At 49.2% G+C, this 27,778-nt stretch overlaps 2 protein-coding genes across 4 annotated transcripts in view; one reads left to right on the top strand and one right to left on the bottom strand.

The window, feature by feature from the left end:
* LOC120403135 (neurotrophin receptor-interacting factor homolog) overlaps nucleotides 1-7,033 on the bottom strand; it is a 31,375-nt gene extending 24,342 nt beyond the window's left edge. Inside the window, exon 1 of one of the 3 annotated variants that reach the window (XM_039533900.1) lies at nucleotides 6,896-7,033. The gene's annotated coding sequence lies outside the window, so the exon portion shown is untranslated. Of the gene's footprint in view, nucleotides 1-4,417; nucleotides 4,556-4,905; nucleotides 4,980-6,895 lie in introns of those variants that run through there. The other 2 variants (XM_039533901.1, XM_039533899.1) reach the window with 2 other exon arrangements.
* On the top strand, nucleotides 4,544-25,656 carry LOC120403127. Its single transcript, XM_039533891.1, has 5 exons — nucleotides 4,544-4,773; nucleotides 9,482-10,794; nucleotides 12,985-13,111; nucleotides 20,310-20,423; nucleotides 21,559-25,656. The coding sequence occupies exons 2-5, from the start codon at nucleotides 9,736-9,738 to the stop codon at nucleotides 24,120-24,122; spliced, it is 3,864 nt and encodes a 1,287-aa protein (XP_039389825.1). The 5' UTR covers nucleotides 4,544-4,773; nucleotides 9,482-9,735; the 3' UTR covers nucleotides 24,123-25,656.
* Nucleotides 25,657-27,778: the final 2,122 nt, after the last annotated feature.

The raw sequence follows: 27,778 nt of genomic DNA, 5'->3' as shown, positions 1-27,778 counted from the left end.
TTGCAATGCCTCATGGGGCAGGTACATGATGCAGGATTCTGTCAGTCGCCTTTTCAATGAAAGTGGGGGGAGAGAGGAGAGTGGTGTGTCTGGGGCAGGGGAGACAGCAGGCTGACTGACCTATCCTGAGGCAGAGGGAGGGGGATAACCCCCCACATCAGCCTCCAGCTCAGCCCACTCTGCCTGCAGTTCTGTGATGCCCTCTGAGTTCTCCCACAGCCTTCTCAGCTGCTGGGAGCGGCATCCTGAGCAGCTCTATGAGCTCTCCATGGCAAAGCAGCACAACACTCTCCCTCCCCCACTCCCCGCAGCCGCAGTCTGCCTGCCCCTTTCCTTCCTAGTGCAGGCGGAACAGGCATTCCACATGAATGATTTGCTCTTTGTCCCCCCAAAGGGAGCCGCACACTCAGCTGTCAGCTACTTCCCGGAGCTATGAAAGGGGAGGGGCGCATGACGCCTGCCGGGCAACAGAGATCAAGACAGTGAGCAGAGCGGTGCCGGCAGGCATTGTGGGATACAGGCCGATTCCGGAAGCCAGTTCTGTTGACAAAACAAACAGCAGCGTCTACACTGAGGCTTTGTCACTTTAACTTAAACATAAAGTTTTATGCTCTCGTTGAGGTGGTTTTATTTTGTTGGCAAAACAGCAGAGTTTTGCCACCAAAAGTAGCTTTGCAGCATGTGTCACTTCCCTGTTTTGTCAGCAAAAAGCAGCTTTTGCCGACAAAACTTTGTAGTGTAGACAAAGCCTAACTAATGAGTTAAAAGACGGTGCTCTACCAGACATTGTGCTGATTCACTCAGGCAGAAATGGTCTGGGCCTTATCCTCATTCAAGGGATGAAAGCAGATTTGGTCTGCATTGGAGATTTGCATCCAGGACCTCTGATAGTTTGGCTAAGACTTCGTCTACACTACCAATTTATGTTGGTATTACTACATCACTCAGCAGTGTGGAAATCTAACCCCCGCTGTAGAAAGCGTTTCTCCTGTTGACACAGCTAATGCTTCTCGGGAACGCGGAGAACCTATGCTGATAGGAGAAGCTCTCCCGTTGGCATAGGTAGCATCCTCAGTAAGCGCTACAGTCGCACCAGTGCAGCTGGGCCACTGCAGCATTGCAAGTGTACACAAGCCCTGATTGTCTGCATAATTCTGACAGTGACAATATGGCAGCCATCACTAAGTGTTGGAAGAACATTAATAGGGAAATGAGAGGGTTCATGGCTGACTGGACAAGGTGTAGGGTTTGTCACAGAAACATTATGAGCTCTGATCCTGCAGTGTTTCTCAGAGATGGAGTCCATCTATTGGGCAGGGGACAGAGAATCTCTCTCTCAACCATAAAACTGTCAATATTTTGGAACAGAAACCCTGTCTGTGATTTCTCTCACCGACCCGGCTACAAACTCCACCCTTCAACCATTCTGAAGCACAGCCAGGAACACCACTGCTCTGTAACAGAGCTGTCCTTCATTCCAGGCACTGCATGTGAGTTGGGTTATCAGAGGGGATAAGTAATGGCAATAGAAACATTGTATATCAGGGAGTGAGGAGTCCAGGGAGATACATTCCCTCCTTGCTGTGGGCTGGGCAGGGAGGGGAGCCTGGAAACAGCAGCGTGGAGGAAGCTAGGTTGGAGTGGGGAAAACCGAGGGGCAGGGGTATAGCTGGGGAGGTGTGCCAAAGAAGTGCTAGAGAGGGGCCTAGCTGATGTGTACTGAGGGGCTGGCTGGGTATGCAAATTGCAGGACACGATATGTACAACTGCCTAAATGACTACTAACTCCTACCGAAACCATATCTTCTCCTGTTCAAAAAAGTAGGAAATTCAACGACGGAAAAAGATGTTAACGCAGAGTGATGCTTGCTTGGTGGTATGTCGGACCCTTGCAGCATGCTGAATTGAGCAAAACTCAAACTTCTGAAAACCAGGAAATGCAATTTGTGCTGATGCCGTGCCTCTGGTGAACACCTGGCACTAATGAGTGTAGTCCCAACCTTTGTACACCTGTGCAATAAAGATTTAACAACTCAAGTTGTCTCTGTTAGAAGTTTTATTTTATGGGGAGGGTTACTGTGAACACAGTAGAATAGTCAGCAGACAGTCTAACCAGCTCTGCCTTCTTTTAGCAATGCCCCAATATACCATGTTACAGGTATACCTTTTTACTTGGCCAACCCCACAATTGCTGAAATGTAAAAGCTCCTTTTACCGCACATTCACAGGATTCTATATGACACTATTAAAGGACAAAAAGGAAAAAACAAAGTTGCCCAGCTGAAAAAGGGCAGAATTAAGGTTATACTGGCAACCTTAGCTCTTCATTTCCTGGTTTTCAGAAGTCTGAATTTTGCTCAACTCAGCATTCTGAAAGGGCATACAACCAAGCTGGCTTAACTCAGCCTGAATGTAGTTCTTCTGCCATTGAAATCTTGATTACCTTTGTTGAAAAGATATCTTTGGTGTGTGACATTGTTCTTGTAAGTTAAAAGTGCATTTGGAGTGCTTGTAGGATTTTACATGGGTCAACCTGGTCTGCTGCGGACATAATCCGGATGCTGTTGGAGCATGTGGCAGCCCTTGATCATTACAGCTAACAGTGTGGCTGCTTTTTATTTTGTTTTCCTTTTTATCCAGCCCCTTTGTAATTTTGTAGTTTTCCCGTTGTGATCTAAAGAATGTCCAGTGGCTGAACACATCTCCTTTTGTGTCTGCTTATTCAGGGACAGGGATCTGGCACGTGACCAGGACTTTTGTTAGGCTTGGGAGGATGAGAGTTTTATCAGTAAATGTCAGTAAACGTCAATTTCTCCCAACACACACAAAGGGATGAAAAATGATTGCTACCAGTTATAACTGAAATTTACAGATAAGCAAGATAAGAAAAATGCTGCTGGAGAATTACTTAGAATTCAATGTAAGAATATTTACATTGTATATTTTGACATGTGACATTGCCAATTTGTGTTTTAATAGTTATAAAACTTTAATTCTTTGAATTTCAACATCTGTCATTAACTAAGTATTATCTGACACACATGCAATTTCCTGAAATTTCAGAAATGTACATTGATAAAAATAGAAAAAAAAATGTTTAAAACCCAGACATTTGGGCAAATGTGGAAACTTAAATCGACAAAAATATAAATATACAAAAAAGAAGCTTTAAAATAAGCAGATATTATCCAGTGAAATTAGAAAAAAGAAAATTCAGTCCTGACAAGTCTAATTATTGTTTCCTCTTTGAGTTTTGTTTTTCTGCAATACTCTTAGTTTTGAATCTCAGGTACCTGCAGGAGCTAGCTCCTGACACCAAGATAAGAGCATAAGAGAAAGAGCTAAGGTAGCACGACAGTCTGGTTTTATTCCTTCCACCACATCTACAGTCCCCTCTCATCAAGCAATTACTGACCGTACAGTTCTCTGCATTCTTAAACATTACTCTATATGAGCATCCTATCATACAATTGTAACAGCCCCCTGCGCTGGGGAGAGACCCCGCTAATGTGCTGGCTGTAGGGCAGAGCCAGCCTGCGGGGGCAGAAACCCTATCAATGTCTGCATGGAGGAGGGGGCATGAGGGCAGATCATTTAGCCTCCCAGTAGCCCCTCTCTGCGACGATGGAGAGACCCCATCAATGTGAGGAGAGCTCCAGAGCTAGCGACAGCCACTGAGCCATGGTGCTGGGGAGCCAGGGATCGGAACTGGTGCTGCCCTGGGTCTGCAATCAGCCAGTGGGGGAGGGGCGGGGTGTCAGAGGCAGCCCCTGCACTCATGATGCCCTGACCCCCCAGCCTAGTCTGTGCTAGTCCCTGAGGCTGGGATGGCTCAGTCGCAGCACTGTCCAGCTGCTATTCATTGTAGGGATGGTTTTATTCCTAATCACAGTGGCTGGGAGCAGTTGGCACTACTCCAGCCCTTAGTCCCCAGAGAGACCTGGGGGAGGAGTGGAGATGTCTCCTGGCCATATACTGCCAATACAAACAAGTGCTGGAGTCAGTGCATGGGGCTGCCCCTAGCATCCCAGAGTGGCTGCATCTTAGCCCCAGGCGGAAGGATCTCTGCTTAAACAGCCTCCACACCCCCACCCCAGAATGAGCTGCATCTCTGCACCATGCAAGGTATAAACAGCTGGCATGCCCCACCCCAGAGATGGCTGCAACTCAACAGTAGACAAAGGATCCCTGTATAAACAGCCCCTGCAGCCCACCCTGGAGGCAGCTGCATCTCATTATGGGATAAGGGAGCCTGTATAAACATCCCTGGCGCCCCACCCCAGAATCAACTGCATCTCAATGCCCGGCAAGGGATCCCTGGGTAAAGAACCCCCCAGCACCCCAGAATCAGCTGCATCACAAAACTGGGCAAGGGATCCCTGCATAAACAGCCCCTGCTCCCCCACCCCCGAGGTACCTTTATTTTAGGACGGACTGAAAGAACCTGCATAAAGAGCCACTGGAGTCAGCTGCATCTCAGCACCCGGCGAGGGCTCCCTGCATAAACAGCCTCCACGTTGACCCCCACCTCAGAAGCGGCCTCATCTCGGTGCTGAGCCAGGGGCGTCTCTGGGAAGCAGGACCGGGGAGCGAGCGAGTGGGGGAGGAGCAGCAGCAGCACCCTGCAGTTGCATGATGGGAAAAAGTCTTCCCCCCCCCGCGCATCCGGTCCAATAACTTCTGGCTGAGCTGGAGCAAGAGACGGACGGACCCCCCCCTCCCCGCCTCATACACACGCGATGCAGCAGCCGCCGCCCGGGTTCCCCAGCCCAGGTAACCACGGGCCCCTGGATGGGTCTCCCAGCCGCCCTCAGCCAGTGGATCTGGCTCTGCCTTTGTCTGGGAGCTGACAGCGACCCCTGCTTCCTGCCCCCGCCCCGGGAGGGGTCGCAGCCCGGGACCCACCGAGGCAGCGCTCCGGGGAGGGAAGCGGGGAGCCGGGGGGAGCCCGGCCGGGCTGGGGGCGCACGCAGGCACGAGAGGCAGAGTGACGGGGCAGGGTGTGAGCAGCGCTGGCCGCAGGCAGCAGCAGACTCGTTCCCAAGGGCTCCGTGCGAGCCGGTTGGGAGATTTGGGTTTTGGTTTTTGTTTGTGGAAATAAAGCAAATCGTATTTTCAGGGCGTGGGGGAGGGGGAAATGGGGGCCCAAAAATATTCCTGGTGGCCACAGGGACAGTAGAAGAGATGGGAGAGCCCCCACCTGTGAAAGCGACCAGGCGCCTGTGACAGGCAGAGAGCGTGTGTGTGTGTGTGTGTGTGAGAGAGGCAGAAAGTGTGTGCATGTGTGTGTGACAGGCAGAGAGCATATGTATGTGCATGTGTTAGAGCACATGTGTGCATGCCAGGCAACGTGTGTGTGTTTGTGTGATGGGCAGAGAGAACCTGTGTGTGCGTGCATCACATATGACAGGAGAGAACATGTGTGTGCCAGGCAGAGTGTGTATGTGTCTGTTAGAGAGAGACAAACAGCACAGAGTTTGTGCATTACATTAATTTATTGAAATATATGGACTTAAAGAGTCACAGGTGTCCACTATTAAACAAGGTTTAGGGTTTGGTAGTAATAGTACTTGGTACCCTGGTAAACACCCCATTAAAGATTCTTTTAATCCTTTAATAAAGATACAAAAAAGGAAGGGACAACAGTTAATGTTTGATGTGTAAAGTACCAAATAAGGCTTTTGTTTTAACAACTTTTTTTTGTTAAGCTGCAGAGAGTCTCTAAGAGGAATGCTCCTCCCCCCCCCCATCATTTGACAGACATTTAGATGGTATTAAAGATAGTAATAATTGTCAAAGTTAAGAGAAATGGGCTGGAGCTGTTATTGTTAGTGAAGTTTGATTTGTCATTTAAAAGGCAAAGCAAGATGTGCACACCTCAGGGGACAGAAAAGAACAGCAGAGAGAGAATGTGCAGTTTCCTGTCGGCGTCATTGTTGACGTTTACTTGCAGTTTCACTGTTGGAAAAACACGTGTTGCCCGTCACACCCATCTGATCAGTCGCACTAAGACTTGACAAACTTGTGACAGTATTGGGCTGTGTAGGGCATTGCTTTTAGCTGCCTTTTTTGGGCAAAGGTTTATAGCTGTATTGCAAAATACACAGCCTTGGCTGGCTAAGCCAGACTCTTATTAAACAGAAGGCAAAGAAGAGGAATAGGAAAGAGAAATAAAATGGGGAAGGAAAACACCACATAGAGGTGGAGGGACAAAGTCTTACATCCCAGGGGGCGTTTGGGATTCAGTCAGAGCCAGGGGAGGTGGTGATGTCATCTGGGTCCCTTTTTTTGCCTGAGTCTGGTCAGAAAATCTCTTAGGATCAGGAGAACAAAGACCCAACAGTGTCATGGTGGATCCTGGTCATCCAGGAGACTATGTGGTCAGGCAGTCACGCTGATAAAGCTTGTTCCTTCCTGATCTTCTCTCTTTCAGTCTGCCTGCATCCCCCTTGGCCACTTTTCCTCCTAAAGTCTTTTTTTTTTCCTTCAAAAAAGGACCTCATTGCAGTGTCTGCACACCCCATCTCCCTTTTGGGGTGGATCTTGGGTGAGGGGGCACTGCAGTTACAGCCCACCAAACTGTCCTTGTGCTTAAGACAGCACAGATCACAGGTTAGAGTCAACACGGCTGCCCTCAGGTGCAAGGCTGTACAGCCTAATGGCCAGAGTCAGGGGGCCACTCGGGGAAGGGGAGGTTGACAGCCAGGGTAGGGGGACCAGGCCCTCCCTGCTCCACCAGGTCCCAGCCCAGGGCCCTGTCAGCAGTGAGTGTGGTCATCACCCAGTCAGCAGGGATCCTACTGCAACACACTGACCTTCCTCAGGTGGGAGATACCATTCACTGCGCCCCCCCTGGGCCACTTCCTACTGTGTCTCCTGAAACCAGGATATGTACCTCATCAGGGTCTCCAGGCTCCTGGCACAGGTCACTCCCTGGGATTCTGACTCCAGTCAGCCCACCATTAACAACAGGTCTCTGTCTGGTCCTCAGGATCCCACAGTCAGGTGCTGAAGCAACTTCTGGACTGGAGCCTCCATCAAGCATCCATCCCCCTCAGTGGTCAGCCTAGAATGAGCTGGGCTGCTCCCTTTTATACTAAAGCAGCAGTTGGAGCATACCCAGAATGGTCCGAGGGGTGGGACTTCCTCTGCCCACAGTGTGGGATTAACCCTTTCTTGCCTAGTGTGGGGTATGCGCACCCCATCACAGATCCCAAAAGGGGAGTGATGGGTGGAATACCCCATCCCCTCATTATTTTGTCCACCAATAGGCCCAATATCTGACACACCGATTTTGGTTCATTGACTTCTGGTCCCAGGCATGACTGTAACACAGTTTTGGATTAGATCAGTAGGCCGTTTTTAGATTAATTCAGGCTTTCTGTCTCCCTTTTGCACCTTTCCCCACCATCATATATTGTTAGAGGTTATTGTAACACGTTTGTAAACTTTTGTTTACTTTTTCATAGTTAGGCTCACAATAATTGCTAGGCCCCAATTGTTCCAGCAGTGTGTGTGTGACAGGCAGGGAGCGTGCGCACGTGTGTGTATGTGTGTGAGTGTGTGAGAGACACAGGGTGACCAGATGTCCCAATTTTATAGAGACAGTCCCAATATTTGGAGCTTTGTCTTACATGGGCCCTTATTACTCCCCACCCTCTCTCCCAATTTTTCACACTTGCTATCTGGTCACCCTAGTGCGAGATGGGCAGAGTGTGTATGTGTGAGAGAGAGAGAGAGAGAACTGGGAAGAGAGCATGTGACTACAAAGACAATATTTTAGTGGGAAGAAGGTCTATCAAGGGCAGGAGCATGTGTGGAGGACATGCAAGAGAGATGAAGGCTAAGAACATGTGTGGATGACACTAATATAAGGTGCATGTGAGAAGCATGTTTGGGTGAGGGGTGGCCACGTGGGTGAGGGGACGTGTGTGTGTGTCAGGAGGGATACAGTTGGAGGCGTGCTCATATGTGAGGCGGCAAAGGCTCATGAGGGGACGTGTGTGTGAGTGCAGCAGGGAAATGTGTGTGTGTGTGGCAGGGGAACACGGATGGTGCGATCCCATTCTCCTCGCCTGTGGGTTAAGATCAGTTGAATGCTGTCAGAGCCGGTGCATATCCCTCCCCCAGGTCCTTGGAAAAGGAGCGGGGATTGTCATTCCCAATTTCCCCAGCCAATTTCCCCATGTAGGCAGACCCTAATAACCTAGACATAACCCCATGTCACCCAGCACCGGGCATGGACGAACCTGTCTGTGCTGGGTGGGGCAGGGATCTGAGGGAATGGGAGGTGGATGGGGAGGTTAGAGAGGGACCTGTCTGTGCTGGATGGGGGCAGAGAGCTGGGGATATGAGTGCAGGGGCGGCTCTAGGAATTTGGCCGCCCCAAGCAGTCATGCCTGCGGGAGGTGCATCGGAGCCGCGGGACCAGCGGACCTCCCGCACGCATGACTGCGGAGGGTCCGCTGGTCCCGCGGCTCCAGTGGACCTCCTGCAGCTGCGGAGGTTCGCTGGTCTGCGGCTCCGGAGCCGGCTGCCGCCCTGCAGGCAAAATGCCGCCCCAAGCGCGCGCTTGGCGCGCTGGGGTCTGGAGCCGGCCCTGTATGAGTGGGGGAAATGTGCAGGGGTCTTTCAGTTATGACTTTTTCTCTGGAAGCTCTGCATACGTGGTATGAACCATGCAAATCCTGCCGCCAATGGGAACTTTCACTCACTCCCTTGTTCAAAGGTAAGTGAGGAGGAGTGTTCCCTGTTAACATAGTGTGTGAGCATCCCACAGGCCTTCATGCATTTATCCTCACACACCACTGTGAGCCAGGGCAGTGCTACTGTCCCCATGGTACAAGTGGGGAAACTGAGGCACGGAGAGACTAAGGTCTGGTCTACCCTTCAAAGCTTTATGGGCACAGCTTGGGAGGGGGATGGAGGGTGTGATACTATTACTGACTTAGCTACACCATTAAATGCCCTAGATGCAGTTACACTGATAGAGCTTATACCAGACACCAAACCAACATTAGCTATATCACTGCTATATGTTTTATACCAGCATAACTGCATCCCCACTACAGGGTATTGGCGGTGTAGCTATGCTGATGTAATCATACCACAAACCCCACCTCATGTACACAAGGCTAGAGTGACTGTCCCAGGCTCACACACAGAGTCTGACAGCAGGGAACTGAACTCGGCTTTCCCAGGTCCCTGGTTCGTGCCCCTCATTGCCCCATCCCCCCTCTGGGATGATTCTCTAACAAGGAGAGATGGTCACTAGCTGGCTGTAAGAACACACAGCTTTTCTGGCAAGGAAGGGTGCGTCCACACTAGGAGGACAGGAGTGTTAGTGAACATGACGCACAGTCCCAGGGATAACTCGGCCGTTGTCGTTTTTACCAGGAGTTAGCAGGGTGAGCTAAGCACTCAAAACCCTCAGTACCACAGAATTGCCCCCTCACTGTCTGTGTTTCCCTTGCCCTCTCAGGAGCTGCGGGAGAAGCCCCTCATTCCAGACAGCAGCATTGCCGGCTCCCGGAGGTCCCTCTGGCTTTGCGAGACAGTTTGTGCTTCTGAGCCCTCGGACCTGATCCCCCACCTGGCTCACATGGTGTAAGAAATGGGACACTGAGGTAGGAAGCCAGAGGCTGGATGCTTCCTGCCAGGGGCATGAATGAGACCGAAAGGCCTGGGGTCTGGGCTCATCCCCTGCTGGGATAAGGACACCCCCAGGGAGCAGCCATGGCTGCAGGGCCGGGGGCAGAGGGGGCCCTGGACCTGCAGTTTCAGATCCAGGTGGAGCAGTCGGTGTGCCCCGCTGGGCTGACGGAGCAGCAGGCCTCAGCTGGACCCGAGCCAGACGCGGGATTGGAGCGGTCGGGCAGGCTGCCTATTGTGGTGCAGTCCGGCACCATTGGGGAGCTGCTGAGATGGGTGGCACCGCAGCAGGCCCGGTATGCGTCGCAGAAGGAGATGCTGCAGCACTGGGAGGACGTCTGGCAGGAGGTGCTGCAGGCCATGCGCATCCTCCCAGAGGTGAGGCCGGCTCCGGCTTGTGCCCTCAGCCATGGAGAACCAGAACTGCTGCCTCCTCCCGGAGTTGTGCCAGCACCGACTTGTGCACATGGGTGTGAAAACCCTGCCTCCCAGGCGGGCAGAGAGTCACCCAGGGGTCTGGAGCAGGCTGGGATCGAGCCGAAGGAGGAGACGGCACCATGTCGAGAGGAGCAGCTGTCAGCCACGCAGACCCCTGCCGAGGTTAAGCCAACTGCAGCACCTGCATGGAGAACCCTGGAGCTGCCACAGCTGGCCCCAGAGGACAATATCGAGGCCTATCTGGCCACCTTTGAGCAGGTGGCTGAGGCCTGCCAGTGGCCGAGGGGGGAGTGGACAACTCAACTGGAGCCGTACCTCACCGGGAAAGCCCAGCTGGCCTATGGCAGCCTAGACATCACAGAGACAAGTGATTATGGGAAGGTGAAGGCCACCATCCTGCGTCGCTATGGCATCAGCCCAGAGACACAGCGCAGGCGCTTCAGGGAATTCTGCTACCAGGAGGCCGAGGGGCCCCGGGAGGCTTACAGCCACCTCCGGGAGCTCTGCCATCGCTGGCTGGAGCCGCAGAGCCGCACCAAGGAGCAGATCCTGGAGCTGCTGATCCTGGAGCAGTTCCTGACCATCCTGCCGGAGGAAATTCAGGGTTGGGTCTGGGAACGTGGTCCCGAGACCGGCGCCCAAGCGGTGGCCCTGGCAGAGGGGTTCCAGGTGGGGCAGACAGATGCCGAATGGCCAGAGCTACAGGTGAGAGTTTAACTCTGGTTATCTCGGTGAGGGGCCGGGGTGGGAAGGGGAGACAGACTGTGGCCACAGGGGAGCCAGGGTTCCTGTATTTGTCCCTGTAAAGCCTTGCTCAAGAATCTCCATGGAGTGTGGGTGCTTCAGAGTTTGGGTGCCCAACATGAGTCAACCAGGGCCTCCCTGATGGTTCAGGTGCTGCGCAGATACAGCTGTGTTATCCTCAGCACATCCCCCCTGGAAACCAGGCCCCACCCCTCTCCCAGCTGCACAACTAAACATTGTAGTGCCCCAAGTTAGTGGCCACTCATGTGCTCTACAAAATTGTGGGCCTTCTGGAAACAAGCCAGCTTGCTCTTTAAAGTCAGTATCTAAGGGTGGCTGTCTCCCAGAGAATGTGCTCTCCAAATTGGGGGCCCTCAAGCTAACATGCAAATCACCTCCTCACCAGAGTTACTTTGTAGGGCACAGAAAACAACATGGTAATTGCTTGATGTGGCTACAAACACCATCTCCCCACACTAAGATTCATAAAGACCAGAAGGGACCATTGTGATCCTCTAGTCTGACCTCCTGTCTAACAGAGGCCAGAGAATATCCCTGAAATAATTCTTAGAGCAGAACTTTTAGAAAAACATCCAGTCTTGATCTAAAAATTGTCAGGGATGGAGAATCCACTCCTCACTCTTGGTAAATTATTCCAATGGTTAATTACCCTCACTGGTAAAAATTTACACTGTATTTCCAATCTGAATTGGTCTAGCTTCAACTTCCAGCCATTGGATCATGTTAGTCCTTTCTCTGTTAGACTGAAAAGTCCATTATTAAATATTTCTTCCCTATGTCAATACTTATAAACCGTGATCAAGTCACCCCTTCTCTTTGTTAAGCTAAATAGATTGAGCTCCTTAAGTCTATCACTATAAGGAAGGTTTACTTATCCTGCAATCATGTTCATGGATCTTCTCTGAATCCTCTCCAATTATTTACATCCTTCTTGAATTGTGGGCACCAGAACTGAACAGAGTATTGCAGCAGTGGTCACTCTCTATTCCTACTCGAGATTCCCATTTATGCATCCCAGGATCGCATTAGCTCTTTTGGCCACAGCATGACACTGGGAGTTCATGTTCAGCTGAATACCCATCACGACTCCAAAATCTTTTTCAGAGTCCCTGCTTCTGAGGATAGAGTCCCCCCTTCTATAAGGATGGCCTCCATTTTTTGTTCCTAGTTGTATATATTTACATTTTGAGATCTAGCAGTTATAAAATTTACATTACATTAAAGGAATTAAAAACTGGATATCTTTCTAGTTCTTTAATCAAAATGTTGTGTGGTACCAAGTCAAATGCATTACAGAAGTCTAAGTATATTATGTCATCACTATTACCTTTTTCAGCCAAATCTGAACTCTCATAAAACAAAAAACAAGGTAATTTGACCGGACCTATTTTCCATAACCCCATGTTGATTGGCATAAATTACATTACTCTGCTTTAATTATTTATTAATTGAGTCCTGTATCAGCCCCTCTATTATCTTGCCCAGGACTGATGTCCGGCTGACATGCCTGTAATTATTTAGGTCGTCCCATTTACGTGTTCTATAAATTGGCACATTAGCTGTCTTCCAGTCTTCTGGAACTTCCCCAATGCTCCAAGACTTATGGAATATCAACACTAACGATCCAGCGAGCTCCTCAGCCACTTCTTTTAAAACTCTTGGATGCAAATGATCTGGGCCTGCTGATTTACAGATGTCTTCTGTTTAACATCCTCCAGAGATACTAATGGAAAGAGTGTTGTCATCATCATATGATGAGACTAAATCATCTGTTTTTCTTTTCCCAATACAGCACAGCAATATTTATTGAACACTTCTGTCTTTTCTATATTACTATTGATAATTCTACCATTTCCATCTAGTAATGGACCAGTACTATTGTCAGGATTCTAACCCCCACCATGCACGCCCAAATTCTGTGGGTCCTGTTTCCTCGGCACTTGGCCCTGACCTGCTTCTGTGCCTGATCCCCTGATTTCAGGGATTGGCCCTGGGAAAGCTGGAGCTAAGTGGGATGGAGGAGGACTGGCGGAGGTTGGGAGGAAAGGGCTGGTCCCTGGCACAAGCATTGGTGAGCAGGGGATAGCTTTGCAGTGGCCTGTGGTGAGGAGGATGTATTTGTGGTTGCAGGTGCCAGTGCAGTTTGAGGACGTGGCTGTGACTCTGAGTGAGGCAGAGTGGTGGTTGTTGGATGAGGAGAAGAAGCAGCTCTACAGGGACATCATGTACGAGAATTACCAGAGCATCAGCTCACTGGGTGAGTTGCATTATTATCCAAACTTCTTGCCCACTGTGGAAGCTCTGGGTAGAGCTGTCCAGAAAATCATAAATCTTTTCCACTGAATTTTATTTTTTAAAGAAACTGAAAATATTTTAAAAAAAATTCCCAAAAATATTCCAAATTGTTCAACAAAACCAAAACTGAAAATTTAAATCTTTGCCTTTTCTTTTTCTCCCTCCTCGCTCTGCTTTTTCCCATCCTTTCCTCCCTCTTCCTGCTCCCTCTTTCCCCCATTTACTATTTTGCTACTGGGGAAAAAAGGAAAAACGAGATAAAAAACAAAAACTGGAAACTTCTTTTGTTGAAAAACTGGAAAATTTTCACTTGCAAGTAAAGTCTGTTTTTCATCCAAAGAGGTTGCAGAACAAAAAATGTTGACCACCCCTGGCTGGCTTTGAGCAGAGCTGGACAGAAAATGGAGATTTTTTTCAATAGAAAATTTCAGTGGAAACTGATATTTGTTTTAGTTTTTGTTGAAGTTTTCAGTGGAAAATGTATACTTTTCAATGTAACCTCAACATTTTTGGTTCAAAAACTGCCAAAAAAATTAAAAATCAATAAAATTAAAATAGCCAAAATCTCGGTTTTAGCTGAAAATTTTAAATTTTGGGGACTTCGATGTTCAAAAAAAGTTTTTTGTTTTTTTTAACAAATTGACTAAAGCACACACTCTCTGCTAAAATTTTTGTTTAATCAAACCCCAAATTTTCTGTCACAGAAAGAGTCTGGATGGATAGTTTTTGAGCAACTCTCACGGTAAAGTCTCTGCTACTCCCAAATCTGGCAGGCTGCAGGGAGATTAGTAATCAACTAGAATTTTTTTACCTGTGAGAAATGTCACGTTTCTGAAATTTGAACAAAAATTAGAAATTTCCCATGGAACCAAAATGTTTGGAAAATTCTGTTTATGAACGAACTGAAATGGAATTTTATAAACATTTCTGGCTGGAAATAGGATTTTTTTTTAATAAAACTGATATTTTCACAAAGCCTTTTGCACCAAATATTTTTGGATTTCAGTTATTGAAAACCCTCAACTATGTGTGTTTCAACAAAAACCTGAAAAAGATCTAAAAAAATCCTCCCCCTTAAAAACATTTCAGTGGAGAACGAAAAATAATTTTCCTGAGGCACAGGTGCCGACTTTCTGATTTTCCTGGGGGTACTCGACCCCCCACTCTGCCCCAGGCCCTACCCCCACTCCACTTCTTCCACCAAGGCCCCACTTCTTCCACCCCCTCCCCCAAGTGCACCCCACCCCTGCTCCTTCTCCTCCCCCACCCAGGGCCTCCTGCCTCCAGCTTCTCCCAGCAAATAACCCAGAGGGTTTCAGCTGCAGGGGGAGCAGCCCTTGCAATTGCTGCTGTGCTGGTGAAATTCACCCCTCAGAAATTGTGACCCTTCTGCCAGGTGCTGGTGGCAGCTCGGAGGGTCAGGGTCAGTTCTCCAGCAAGGTGGTTCGGAAGTTACTGGCCGGGACACCCACCAAAATCCCAGCTCGGCCCAGGAACTTTGCCAGGCAAAACTGCCCCAGTCCCAGCGTGTGGGGTTTGGACATGTGGAGAGCTTTGTGCCTGGGGGTGGGGGCACGGCCCAGGCTGGGAAGAACCAGCACTGGATCAGCAAGCCCCAGCTAGTGAATCCAGCTGCCTTGGCCATAGCCTGACCCTCTTCCCCCTCACTGCACTGAACTGTTCCCTGAGTGCCACCCCAGCTCAGGAGCACCCACAGAGTCAGTGCCTATGTCCTGAGCAGCTCTCTGATGGGCTGGATGCAGGAATCATTGGATGAGACTCTCTGGCCTGGGTTATGCAGGAGCAGGAGCAGGTCCGGTCAAAACGCTGAATTTCCGTTTCACTCGACACTTCAAAATTTGTTTTCATTCTGAATCAGAACAAAACCAAATGTTCTTGAAATGAAACACAAATTTTGAAAAAAAATATCTAGGCATTTATTTTATTTCTTTTTTCTTGTCAATGTTGTGCTATTTGCATTATTTTTACCTTATTTCATGACATGTAGTGCACACTATGGCATGTCCTCTTGTGAGAGACAAGGTGGGTGAGGTAATTTCTTTTGTTGGAACAACTCCTGTTGGAGAGAGAGACAAGTTTTGAGCTTACACGGAGCTTTTCTTCAGGTCTGAAGGTTACAACACCATTGCATACAACATGTCCTCTTATGTCAAGTCATATCATAATATGGCATATTATGACATAATATTCAAAATATTTTTATTTTATTTTAAAAAAATATTGACAGTGGCTAGTACAGATTGAAACATCTTATTTTCTAGATCAGAGTGTTTCCTGTTTATGTTGTTGTGAAAACATTTAACACCTGTGGAACTAACATGACATGAATCATAGAAGATTAGGGTTGGAAGAGACTCAGGAGATCATCTAGTCCAACTCCCTGCTCAAAGCAGGACCAACACCAACTAAATCATCCCAGCCAGGGCTTTGTCAAGCCGGGCCTTAAAAACCTCTAAGGAGATTCCACCACCTCCCTAGGTAACCCATTCCAGTGCTTCACCACCTTCCTAGTGAAATAGTTTTTCCTAATATCCAACCTAAACCTCCCCCACTGCAACTTGAGACCATTACTCCTTGTTCTGTCATCTGCCACCACTGAGAACAGCCGAGCTCCATCCTCTTTGGAACCCCCCTTCAGGTAGTTGAAGGCTGCTATCAAATCTCCCCTCACTCTTCTCTTCTGCAGACTAAACAAGCCCAGTTCCCTGAGCCTCTCCTTATAAGTCATGTGCCCCAGCCCCCTAATAATTTTTGTTGCCCTCCACTGGACTCTCTCCAATTTGTCCACATCCTTTCTGTAGTGGGGGACCCACATTGGACACAATGCTCCAGATGAGGCCTCACCAGTGCTGAACAGAGGGGAATGATCACGTCCCTCGATCTGCTGGCAATGCCCCTACTAATGCAGCCCAATGTAGCCTTTTATTTTATTTAAAGTGAATTTTGTAATGTGGTGTTACACCACCATATGTTCAGTTCTGGTGACTAGTTTCAAGCTTAACAGAGTGAAAGTTACCTCTGCTACTTACTTCGGAATTAGTCTCTAGGAACACAAAGACCAAGGGTGGTGACCACACATACATTCACCAGTACAAAGTCTAGTCTATTTTACAGGTTTTATTAAAGTTACAGTTCAAGTTATGATTACCCAAGCATATAGAAATTCTATACAGACTTATGCACAAGTTACAAATATAGTTATACTCACATTCTTAACAATAGTGTTAGGGTCTGATGGGTCTCTCATGGCTTAGTCATCAGTAGAGGGATGGTTCCTGCTGGAGTCTCCCAGACGGAGTTTAATTTTCCCATTCTGGGCATCCTCTTTTTATAATGTGATTCTGTCTATACCTACATTCTGTGTGTGTCCATAAAAGTGTCAACCCTCTTTTCTCTTATTGGTCTGTGTCCCCTGGAAACTTAAGGGACCCCAATTTTCTATAGGCTGTGTAAGTTCCCTTTGTTCTCATTAGCATTGATACAACCTGTATCCCATGGGTAAGGCACATGTCTGAGACTGATGTGCCTTTACAGTATTTTTATGATCTAATATTAATCTTCTGGGTAATTTTGCACAGTTTTACCACTTGGTACCCCTTTTTCCATAATCTTAGGGCATTAGGTTATTTCTCAGTCATTGGCTTGAGTCATCATTTCTCATCTGCAAGGCCCAAAATAGCTAAGCTAAAGTCTTGCAGGCCTCAACCTAGGTTCTTGCGTTTCAGCTTGTCTTACTTGTGTCTAATACTTGGTTTCTCTAAATCCTGATCAGTTTTATACTTTTATAATCCTACAAATCAACTCTAATTAACAACAATGAATATATGTAATATAACATATTAATCATAACATCACACAATAAATGGATAATAAACTAAAATCATTGGCTACATTCCCCTCCTTGACAGGGTGAGTGTCACATACATATTACATGACAGTATCCAGCAATGATTAATACAATAGTACACATAGTAAGAATACTATGGACAATAATCCATTTTTTGCAGCCAACTTTTATCCCTCTTGATACAATGAATATCTTATATGAGCTGCTACCATCCAAAATTTCAGACCGTGCTTGGTTTGTTTTATTTAAGTTATTCCTAATTTAATTAATTATGAATTTTTTTTTCTTTAACTATTGTTTTAGCTGTAAAGTTAATAGTTTATATGCATGAAACACTGGAGTACTTTGTTCAATGAGATCCTGGTAATCTGGGTTGCTAAGAATAAAATTTTCAAAAACATTGGCGATATTGTCTTTCATAAAAGATTTCTATTTGGTTAGTTGCACTGGGCAGGATACCAGTGTTGCATTGCGTTGATACCTTTCCAGCTGGTCACAGAATGGAGTTGTTACCTCAAACACATTATACCTACAGATCCATTGATGCTCCTATTGAGAGCAGCAAGCAATCCATGGGACTTTCCTTGTTTGGACATTTTGGTGATACATCACCAGTGGAGGTACTTGCATTGTTTCTTATACATGTCATCTTCTAGGTGACCTATGGAATGGACAGCCAATTGATCACATACATCCTTATCTGGATCGAACACGAGCAATGATACTGTGAACGAGACATATAAGGATCGTAAAATGTCACAGGTTTCATTTAAATAATGTGTCATAATTTGGATGCAGTGTCACAGATCCCAAGTTTCTATTTGAACCAAAAGATTTTTTTATTATTATTATTATATATTTGGTTTGGCATTCAGCTTTCTCTCCTCCATGTTTTGAATACAATGTGGACAATACCAATTCAAAATTTGTTGTTCTCTGATTAATTTGGGTACCTTTTTTAGTTCCAAGAATTAATAGGTATTATTAATAGTGTCTATTACATATTCACCATATAATGAACAAATAATTTATTTTCCAAGTTAATGATTTTTCCATGATCATTATTATATTTTATCAATTGATCAATCTTATTTCAAGTTTCATTAAACAAATTGGTTATTTCATGCATATTATATACCATAAATCATTGTTTTATTTTGCTAAACCATAAAGTCCTTTAACATGGGGTTAATTACTTTTTAGCTTTTTTTTTTAAATCACATAATTGATATGCCTTTTGATTCTTTTAACATTAACCTTATTTCAAATTAGCACTTCTGTACTAATAAAGCTGTGATACTGTTCAAAACTTCAAAAAGAATTGTTTTCTTCTGGCAACATAAAGATTAGTTTGTATTTTGATACTGAAATTGGTAATAGTTTGTACTCACCGTTGATAAGCATTAAACTTATCTATGAGAAGTACTGAAAAGAAAGTTGCAACCTTAGTATCCTTACAATAACTAAATTCACTTATTTACCAATTAGATAAATGTAATACAACAGGGATATGAATGAACTGAACTCGATTAATTAAGACCCTGGTATAGACGTAGCTGTGAGACCACTAACAGGGCCTTCTTGCGAACTGAACACTTCACAGGGTTCTGTGAGTAATGGTATTTTCCATTACTGGTGCTTGTACCTTTAAAATATTTATTAATAAACTTTTACAATACCTGTCATAGGTCTCACCCCCACTCTGAACTTTAGGGTACAGATGTGGGGACCTGCATGGACACTTCTAAGCTTAATTACCAGCTTAGATCTGGTCTCGCTGCTACCATCCAGATTTCTGAGTACCTGGAACACTCTCTTTCCCCCCAAAACCTTCCCCTCCCTGGGTAGCCTTGAGAGACTACTCCACCAATTCCCTGGTGAGTCCAGATCCAATTCCCTTGGATCTCAAAAACAGGGAAAAAATCAATCCGGTTCTTAAAAAGAAGGCTTTTAATTAAAGAAAAGAAAGGTAAAAGAAAGAAGAAGAAAAACAACCCTGGGAGACAGCATACCAGCTAATCTCACAGACAATAGATAGAAAACACAGGATGTTCCCCTGGGCAAAAATCTTAATACACACAAGAATACCCAATTTGATAATTCCCCTAATTGCACCAAGACAAGTTACAAAAGAAAATAAACATAAACCTATTTATTCCTTTCTAAAACTTACTACTCTGATAAGAGGCTGGTTCCTTGATCTTTTTCACTCCAGCTGAAACTGACTAAACAAAGGAAACTTCCCTCCTTCCTTTTGAAACATCTTGTTCCCCCATTGGTTCCTCTGGTCAGGTGTCAGCTAGGCTAGGTGAACTTCTTAATCCTTTACAGGTAAAAGAGGCATTAACCCTTAACTATCTGTTTATGACAATACCCAAAGACTTAATTTGGCTACAAGCTTCATATTCTCCTTTATATTTATAATTTTGGTTACATATATGTGGTCAGTGTTTCAGTTTTTACTGAGCTTTGATATTCAGTTTTGTTTTTCCATGATCCATATGTGATTCCATCACTTATTGGTGAAGATTTACCTTCACTTGCAATATGTTTTATATCCTCCCTCACTGGATTTCTTAATTAAGGGAGAGATTTCTCCCCCTCCCCCTCCCAATCTACATGAGGCATGTGTTCATTTCCTTTTGTGTTATATTTAAGAACAAGTTTCTTATCTATTACTTTTTTACCTTTTGATAAAATTTGTTATGAGTGGTTGGAAAAAGTATTTGACTAACTACATTTCTTTGGTTTTGGATCTCCAGTGGGAAATCCTTTCCACAATATAAACTTTCAATGCTAACCATATCCTTATCCGTCAATGCTAACCATATCCCAATCTATACAGATCTTATATATGACTTGGTACCTTATGTGTTTTCAAAGTTGTACTGTTCGTTCATGCTGAAAGCAATGTTTTAACCCAAGTCTTAATTATACATTGTCCTTGTGCTGGTTGATAATTCCATTTGAAGAAAATTTCAGTTGAAAAACGTTGATCTTTCAGTTCTTGATCTGGTTTTATTTATTCTTGTTGTAATTGCATCCTGAGCAACAGGCAAATTTGAGTTTAGTTCCAACATAAAATTTTGATTTGCCTTGACTATTCTTGGTTCTTGTTGTACTGGAACAGTCTGTTTGGTTTGAGTGTCAGCATTGGGTTGTGCCTGCCCCTCCTCCCACTAGTCATACGACTTTCCCATTGCCCTCTTTCCAACAGGCAGGGGCCTTTGAACCAAGCCCTCGGGCTCACTGACTGCACTCTTATGGCTTCTCTTCTCTTCCCCATGGGCAGGTTTTCCGGTTCGCAAACCCACCCTGATCTCTCAGCTGGAGCGAGGGGAGGAGCCGTGCATCCCAGATCCCCCAGCCCCTGAAGAGCAGGAGACCCAGAGGGACATGCCAACAGGTGAGGGATGAATCAGCCAGCTTAGAAGGCAAAATCCTGGGATCCCAGCCACAAGCTCCCAAGGCAGTGCCTCCTGGCTGCGTCTGCAGAGCCATGGGGTAGGCAGAGCACAGCCAGGAGCTCCCGCAGGCGCAGCCCCTCCCCAGGGTCAGATCCACTGAGCCATGGTGGAGGCAGAACCACAAATTCCTGGTTCTCCAAGCTGCACTCTGTCCAATTTGGGTTCTGCCACAGACTCCCTGTGTGACCTTAGTCCCTGTGTGTGTCAGTTCCCATCCCAGGGGATAACAGCCCTGCCCTGCCTCCCAGGCGTGCATGTGGATAAACACATTAAGGATTGTGAGGTGCCTGCATACTATGGTGCTGGGGCCTGTCAATACCAGAGATAGACAGACACTATAATATAACCCGTGTCTGTTAGAGCTGCACTGGGCCGTGTGGACGGCCTTGTTCTGGTTTTAACCAAGCTTGGTTTGGTTCAGTTCCATGCAATTGGAAACAGGTTAAGGGTAAACCGAAGTGGGCGCCTCCAGGTGGCAGTTTGCCCTGGTTTAGATAAGGGGGTTTCTTTGGAGCTGGCTGGAGATTTTTTCCATCACAAAATGATGATTTGCCGAATTTGAAACATTCCATGGAAACATCTCAGTTCTGACAGAATTTGGGCAGAAAGCAGGCCAGGGACTGACAGAAACCTGCCTGGTGTCTCGCCAGCTCGTCCCTCCCCAGCGCTTCAGCAGCTGCCCCTGGCCTGGGGTTTCTGAACCACAGAGGCACCAGGAGCCTGGAAGCACTGGGATACCCGGCTCCCAGCTCCCAGGGCCATCAGCAGCTGGCCGGGTGGCTGCCCCAGAGCTGGGGCAGCCGGAGATCTTAGGGAGCACATTTCATTTCACACACACATGTTCCTGCAGCTCGGTGTGTCCCAAACCAAGTATTGCGGGGTTCAAGTTGTGGGGAACATTTCCAGTTTTTGTTTTTTCGTCCCAATTTGGGACAAACTTTTTTCCAAAAACTCGAATATTTTTTGTGAACTTTGAATTCCACTTTCCAGGCAGTGTTAGTTTAGATCCCTCTGCTGGCTTCCCCCTGCGCCTGGGGCTCGGCTCACACACCACTTCTCTCTTGGTCCCTGCAGACACCGGGAGGGGGCTGGGCGCTGAGGATCTGGCTGTGCAGCACCACGGGGAGGCGGAGGCACCTGTCAAAGCAGCTCCAACGCCAAAGGCCTCACCAAGGCAGCCCAAGAGGAAAGCGCCCCAGAGCCCTGGCCGGACGAGAAAGAAACCTTCTCTGGATGGAGAAGAGCCAGCAGCCCCCTCTGAGGGTGGGAAACAGCAGCTCCCCACCTGTCCCATGTACCTGCAACAGCCGCTTCCTTCTGTGCGCATGCAACAGCCTTTCCTTCCTGTACGCAGGAAACAGCCACCGCCTGTTGTGCACAGGGAACAGCTGCCCTCCACTCCTGGCAGGGAACAGCCGCCCCCTCCCCTGAGCAGGGAACAGCCACCCCCTCCCCTGAGCAGGGAACAGCCGCCCCATCCTGTGTGCCGGGAACAGCCGTCCCCTCCCCTGAGCAGAGAACAGCCTGTCTCCCCCCTGTGCCGGGAACAGCCGCCTCCTCCCCTCACCAGGGAACAGCCTGTCTCCCCCCTGCGCAGGGAACAGCCGCCCCATCCTGTGTGCCGGGAACAGCCGCCCCCTCCCCTCACCAGGGAACAGCCTGTCTCCCCCCTGCGCCGGGAACAGCCGCCCCCTCCCCTCACCAGGGAACAGCCTGTCTCCCCCCTGCGCAGGCAACAGCCGCCCCCTCCCCTAAGCAGAGAACAGCCACCCCCTACCCAGCTGCCTCACCTGCCATCCCTGTCTAAGTCCGGCAGCAAGGAGCCAGCAGAACAAGATTCCCCTCCCAGTAGGAGCCCGCCCCCCTCTGAGAAGTCCTACCAGTGCCCCTTGTGTAGTCAGAACTTCAGGCAGAGCTCGGACCTGCAGCGGCACCGGCGCATCCACACGGGAGAGAAGCCTTTCCACTGCCCGGTGTGCGAGAAGAGCTTCCGGCTGCAGTCCAACCTGATCGTGCACCAGCGCACCCACACCGGGGAGCGGCCCTACCAGTGCGGGGAGTGCGGCCGCGCCTTCTCGCAGAGCTCCAACCTCCTGACCCACAGCAAGATCCACCTGGGCCAGAAGCCCTACGCCTGCTTCGAGTGCGGCAAGAGCTTCCACCACAGCTCCAACCTCATCATCCACCAGCGCACCCACACTGGCGAGCGGCCCTACGAGTGCAGCGTCTGCGCCAAGCGCTTCAGCGACCGCTCCACCCTGGTGCAGCACCGGCGCCTCCACACAGGCGAGCGCCCCTACGCCTGCTCCGAGTGCGGCAAGTGCTTCAGCCAGGCCTCACACCTGGTCAAACACCGACGCACCCACGCCAGCCCCTGCACCAAGAATAGAGCTGCCCCCAGAAAAGCACCAGTCACAGCGGTGGAGAGAAACAGCCCCAAAAATGGGGCAGCCACTGGGGAGGAGAGAGCTACCCCCACTCATGGGCTGAGTGAGAGGAGTGCCATGCCCCAAAATGGAGCAGCTATAGGGGAGGAAAGAGCAGCCCTGAAAGATACACCCACTGTGGGGAAGGATAGACTCACCCAGGAAGTGGGTTCAGTGGGGGAGAAGGACAGAGCAGCTCAGAAAGTTGCTTTGGCCACAAAGGAGATAGCCGCCCCCAAACACACGCTGGCCATGGAGATGGAGAGGGCAGCAACAAAGGACATGCTGGCCCCAGGGAAGGAAAGGGAGACCCCCACACCTGGGCTGGGTGAGTTGAGTGCTGCCCCCATGAACAGGCTGGGCACAGGAGAGGACAGAGCCACTCCAAAAGCCATGCGAGCCATAGGGGGAAAGAGAGCACTGACTCCAGATGCACCAGCCGTGCATGAGGAGAGAGACTCCCTGAAAGATGCACTGAGGGCAGGGAAGGACAAAGCAGCAGCAAACCACACATCAGCTGTGGAGAAGGGGAGAACCTCCCCCAAACTCGTGCTGGCCATGAGGCAGCGAAGAGCCGCCCCGAAACTTGCGCTGGCCACGGAGAAGGGGGGAGCCAGCCCCAAACACACACTGGCCAGGGGGAAAGGGAGAGCCGGCCCTGAACACGCACTTGCCATGGGGAAAGGGAGAGCCGGCCCTGAACACGCAGTGGCCACGGGTCTGGGGAGAACCGGCCCCAAATACGCACTTGCCACGGGGAAGGGGAAAGCCAGCCCCAAATATGCACTTGACAAAGGGAAGGAAAAAGCTGGCCCCAATCATGCCCTGGCCACGGGGAAGGGGAGAGCTGGCCCCAAATACGCACTTGCCACAGGGAAAGAGGGAAATGCCTCCAAATATGCCCTGGCCACGGGGAAGGGGAGAGCTGGCCCCAAATACACACTTGCCACGGGGAAAGAGGGAAATGCCTCCAAACGTGCCCTGGCCACAGGGAAAGGGAGAGCTGGCCCCAAACACACACTGGCCACGGGGAAGGGGAAAGCCGGCCCCAAACACACACTGGCCACGGGGAAGAGGAGAGCCAACCACGAACACGCACTGGCCATGGGGAAGGGGCGAACCGGCCCCAATCACATACCAGGCACACGGGAGCGCAGACGGCAGGGGTGCATGATAGGGGCAGGGGTGGCTCACGGGGGGAACAGGCTGTGAGGAGCCCCATCACTGCACGGTAGGGTCCAGGCTGGCTCCTTTGGACATGCATTCAGCTGATTTTTCACTGACTGGGGGTGAAACCCCATCAGTGTGCAGGCGGGCAGTAATGCCAATGCCATAGGCTCACACTTAGGCAGCAGCGGAGAAGCCGGCGTGGCGTGGGATGCACTAACAGCTCGGAGAGGAAGGGCAGCACGAAGGCACTTCTGGCACCGCAGAGAGTGTTCCCCACCCTCCTGGGACTGAAGCTGGCAGAGCAAGTGGCTGGCACATAAAATGCAAACCCAGACATCTCTCTCCCTCTCATTTGGGCCAGGGGGAGGAGGAGGCTGAAATCTTAGCAGGCAACAGGAAAGGGAGTTGGATGAACTTTAAACTCTCGAATTGGGCCCTGAGCTGAGGGAGTGTAAAAGAAGCCCTAGAAATCTCCCTCTTTATGGAACTAAAATGAGAAGAAAGGTTCCGGTGTGACCAACTCTTGTGATCTGTGGTCTGTCTCTTAAAGCCCCAGCTCTGCTTTTATATATAAAAAGAAAATCTGTGTCTAGCCCAATGACTGGGGAGAAAAATCAAGGAAACTCAAACCCTATTGGCTACGACACCAGAGGGCAAATCACTCCATGTTAATTTATTTTATTAAATCTCATGATTTTTTAAAACTGGTTTTGTGATATTTTGGGTCTGAGGCCACATTTCTTTGAAGGCTTGGGGCTGAAAAAGCCACAGGAGGCAGTTTTAGAAGCCCTGTGAATGTATCCTCCAGGGTCCATTGCAACCCATATGCTGCATCCCAGGTGAGCCCTAACAGAGAAATGGATGAGACGTGGCAGCCCCATTCTCAAGGGGTAAATGCATTGTGCAGTCCTACACCTGCAGAACACTGTTGGGATTTTTCTTGGCAATTTGTTGTGGCCACAATCCATTGGAAGAAGTTTTAAAAAAATGGCCTAATTTTTAAATGGACAGTGCCCCTTTTGTAGCTTTTTAGGTCAGAACAGTGTAACGGTGTGTTTCAGGAATGGCACGAACTGGCTCGCAGAGAAATGGAGTTTTGCAGGGAAACTCAGAAACATTCCTTCCTCTGCCCCTTGGGGAGTTTCTTCAGTGGCTTGTCTCACATGTCTTTTCCAGAGCCCTTTTGGGAGAAATTGAAACTGCTCTGGATCTGCACTTGGCAACTTCCTCCCAAATCAGGGATACACAGCCAGCATCTCACACATGCACACCAACATTCAAAAATCCTGTGCCTGTCCTTCTACACACCCACCCACCCCATGAGCTTGAAAAAATAATCCATACTGGGTTGTGTTTACCTTGGAGCATGTGATTACTCTGGAGAGGCAATTTCAATAATACGCTGAGCCACCACACGCAATGAGGCATAAACTGACCGACCTTGTAGCCCAGTAGCCACTTCCCTGAACTGACACCAATGAATCTAGCTGTTCAGATTGTACCTCTTTTAGCTGCTGTTTATATCCCTCAGTCCACTTTGCAAATATTATGGAGCGTGCAGCAGGCAGCTATGACCACAGGAATATTTTCTTCATTTAGGTCTAACCTGTCCTAAAGGCAGCACCAGCGCGCTTTTAATCTGCCAAAGGCACATTCTACGGTCAGTCTGCACCTGCTCAACTTATTGTTGAAGCTCTTCTTGCTTCTGTCCAGGTTTGCCGTGTAAGGCTTCATGAGCCACAGGACCAAGGGGTACGCTGGGTCTCCCAGGATCACTATGGGCATTTCAATATTCCCCGCTGGAGTCTTCTGGTCTGGAAAGAAAGGCCCTGCTTGGAGCTTTCTGTACAGGCCAGTGTTCCTGAAGATGTGTGCATCATGCACCTTCCCGAACCACCGTGAGCTGATGTCAGTGAAATGCCCATAGTGAACTACAAGTGCCTGCAGTACCATAGAGAAGTATCCCTTTCTATTGATGTACTCCATCGCAAGATGGTCTGTGGAACAAAATTGAATATGCGTGCCATCTATCACCCTGCCATAGTTAAGGAATCCCATTTCATAAATCATAGACTCATAGGGCTGGAAGGGAACTCAAGAGGTGATCTAGTCCAGTCCCCTGCACACCTGGGAGGACTAAGTATTATCTAGACCTTCTGCAAAACCATCTAATATTTCAAGCACATTGCCAAGAGTCACAGTCCTTCGTAGCAGGATGCAATTAATGGCCCTGCACACTTGCGTTACTGCAGCCCCAATGGTCGACTTCCCAATGCCAAACTGATTCGTGACCAACAGCAGTCTGGAGTCCAGCAGTCTGGAGTTGCCAGCTTCCATGTGCTTCTCCACCGAAAGGGCAGCTGGCATAGCCCAGAGGAGAGGGCTTGAGTGCCTGAAAGGCTGGTGGTGTTAGGAGGCTGACACCCACCTACCACAGGCAAGACTCCCTCTCACTGGGGGTATGTGGGGGGTAACAGGATGACTCAGACTCCTGAATACCCCAAGAACTGCCACAGCAGGGTTCCTGGGAGGCAGGGACACAATTCCCAGAGGGGGGGAGGACTTCTCAGGGGAAGCAGGTAGGGTTCCCAGGGGCAGAGTTCCTGGGGGTGTCAGAGCCCATAATGTCAGCAGTCTGACCTAGGAGCTGGAGCCCAGAGTAGAGTCAGGGTCATAGTCAGGAGTCACGCCAAGGGTCCCAGCCGGTCAGTAACTGGAGTTAGGATGAGGAAGCAGGGACAAGGAGCAGGAGCCAGTACAGAAAGCAGGAACTTGATCTCAGGGGTCTGCTGAGTCCAGCAGCAGCTGCTCAGAGGAGAGATTTGACAGGAGCAGATGCCATATGCCCAGAGGGTCTGTGGCTAGTCAGCAGCATCTGCTGAATCAGTGGGAGCAGGCCCTGTCTGCGGGGGATCAGCCACAGTTTCCATGCTGAGCCTTGCCATGGGTGGCACGGGCTTGAGAGCTGCAGGTCCGGATCAGGAACGGGTGGGGTTTCTGCAGGATGGGGCTTCTGCAAGAACAGTTCTCGGGGAGAGGAGGGCTCAGGGGGCTCCCAGGATGTGATTCCCAGAGGCCAGGCAGCAGGGTTCGGGGCGGGGGGAAGTAGGGAGTTCCCAGGGGTTGAGTTGTGGGGTGGGGTTCCCAGAGGCTGGCAGCAGGGCTGGGGAGAGGTGAAGGGGCTCCCAGAGGTGGGGTTTGTGGGGTGGAGGATAGGATTCCCAGAGGCCAGCAGCAGGGCTGGGGGGAGTGAGGGGGCACTGGGAGGTTTGTGGGGAGGGGGTGGGATTCCCAGAGGCCAGGCAGCAGGGCTGGGGGAGGTGAGGGAGCACTGGGGGTTCTGGGAGGGGGTGGGATTCCCAGAGGCCAGGCAGCAGGGCTGGGGGAGTGAGGGAGCACTGGGAGGTTTGTGGGGAGCGGGTGGTATTCCCAGAGGCCAGGCAGCAGGGCTGGGGGGAGTGAGGGAGCACTGGGAGCTGTGGGAAGGGGTGGGATTCCCAGAGGCCAGGCAGCAGGGCTGGGGAGTGAGGGAGCACTGGGCGGGGCTGTGGGGAGGGTGGGATTCCCAGAGGCCAGGCAGCAGGGCTGGGGCGGAGTGAGGAGCACTGGGAGGGGCTGTGGGAGGTGGGATTCCCAGAGGCCAGGCAGCAGGGCTGGGGGAGTGAGGAGCACTGGGAAGGGCTGTGGGGAGGGGGTGG

This window comes from Mauremys reevesii, linkage group 4 (assembly GCF_016161935.1).
Source record: "Mauremys reevesii isolate NIE-2019 linkage group 4, ASM1616193v1, whole genome shotgun sequence".
Lineage (NCBI taxonomy): Eukaryota > Metazoa > Chordata > Testudines > Geoemydidae > Mauremys > Mauremys reevesii.
This window is presented reverse-complemented; position numbering and strand designations above follow the sequence as displayed.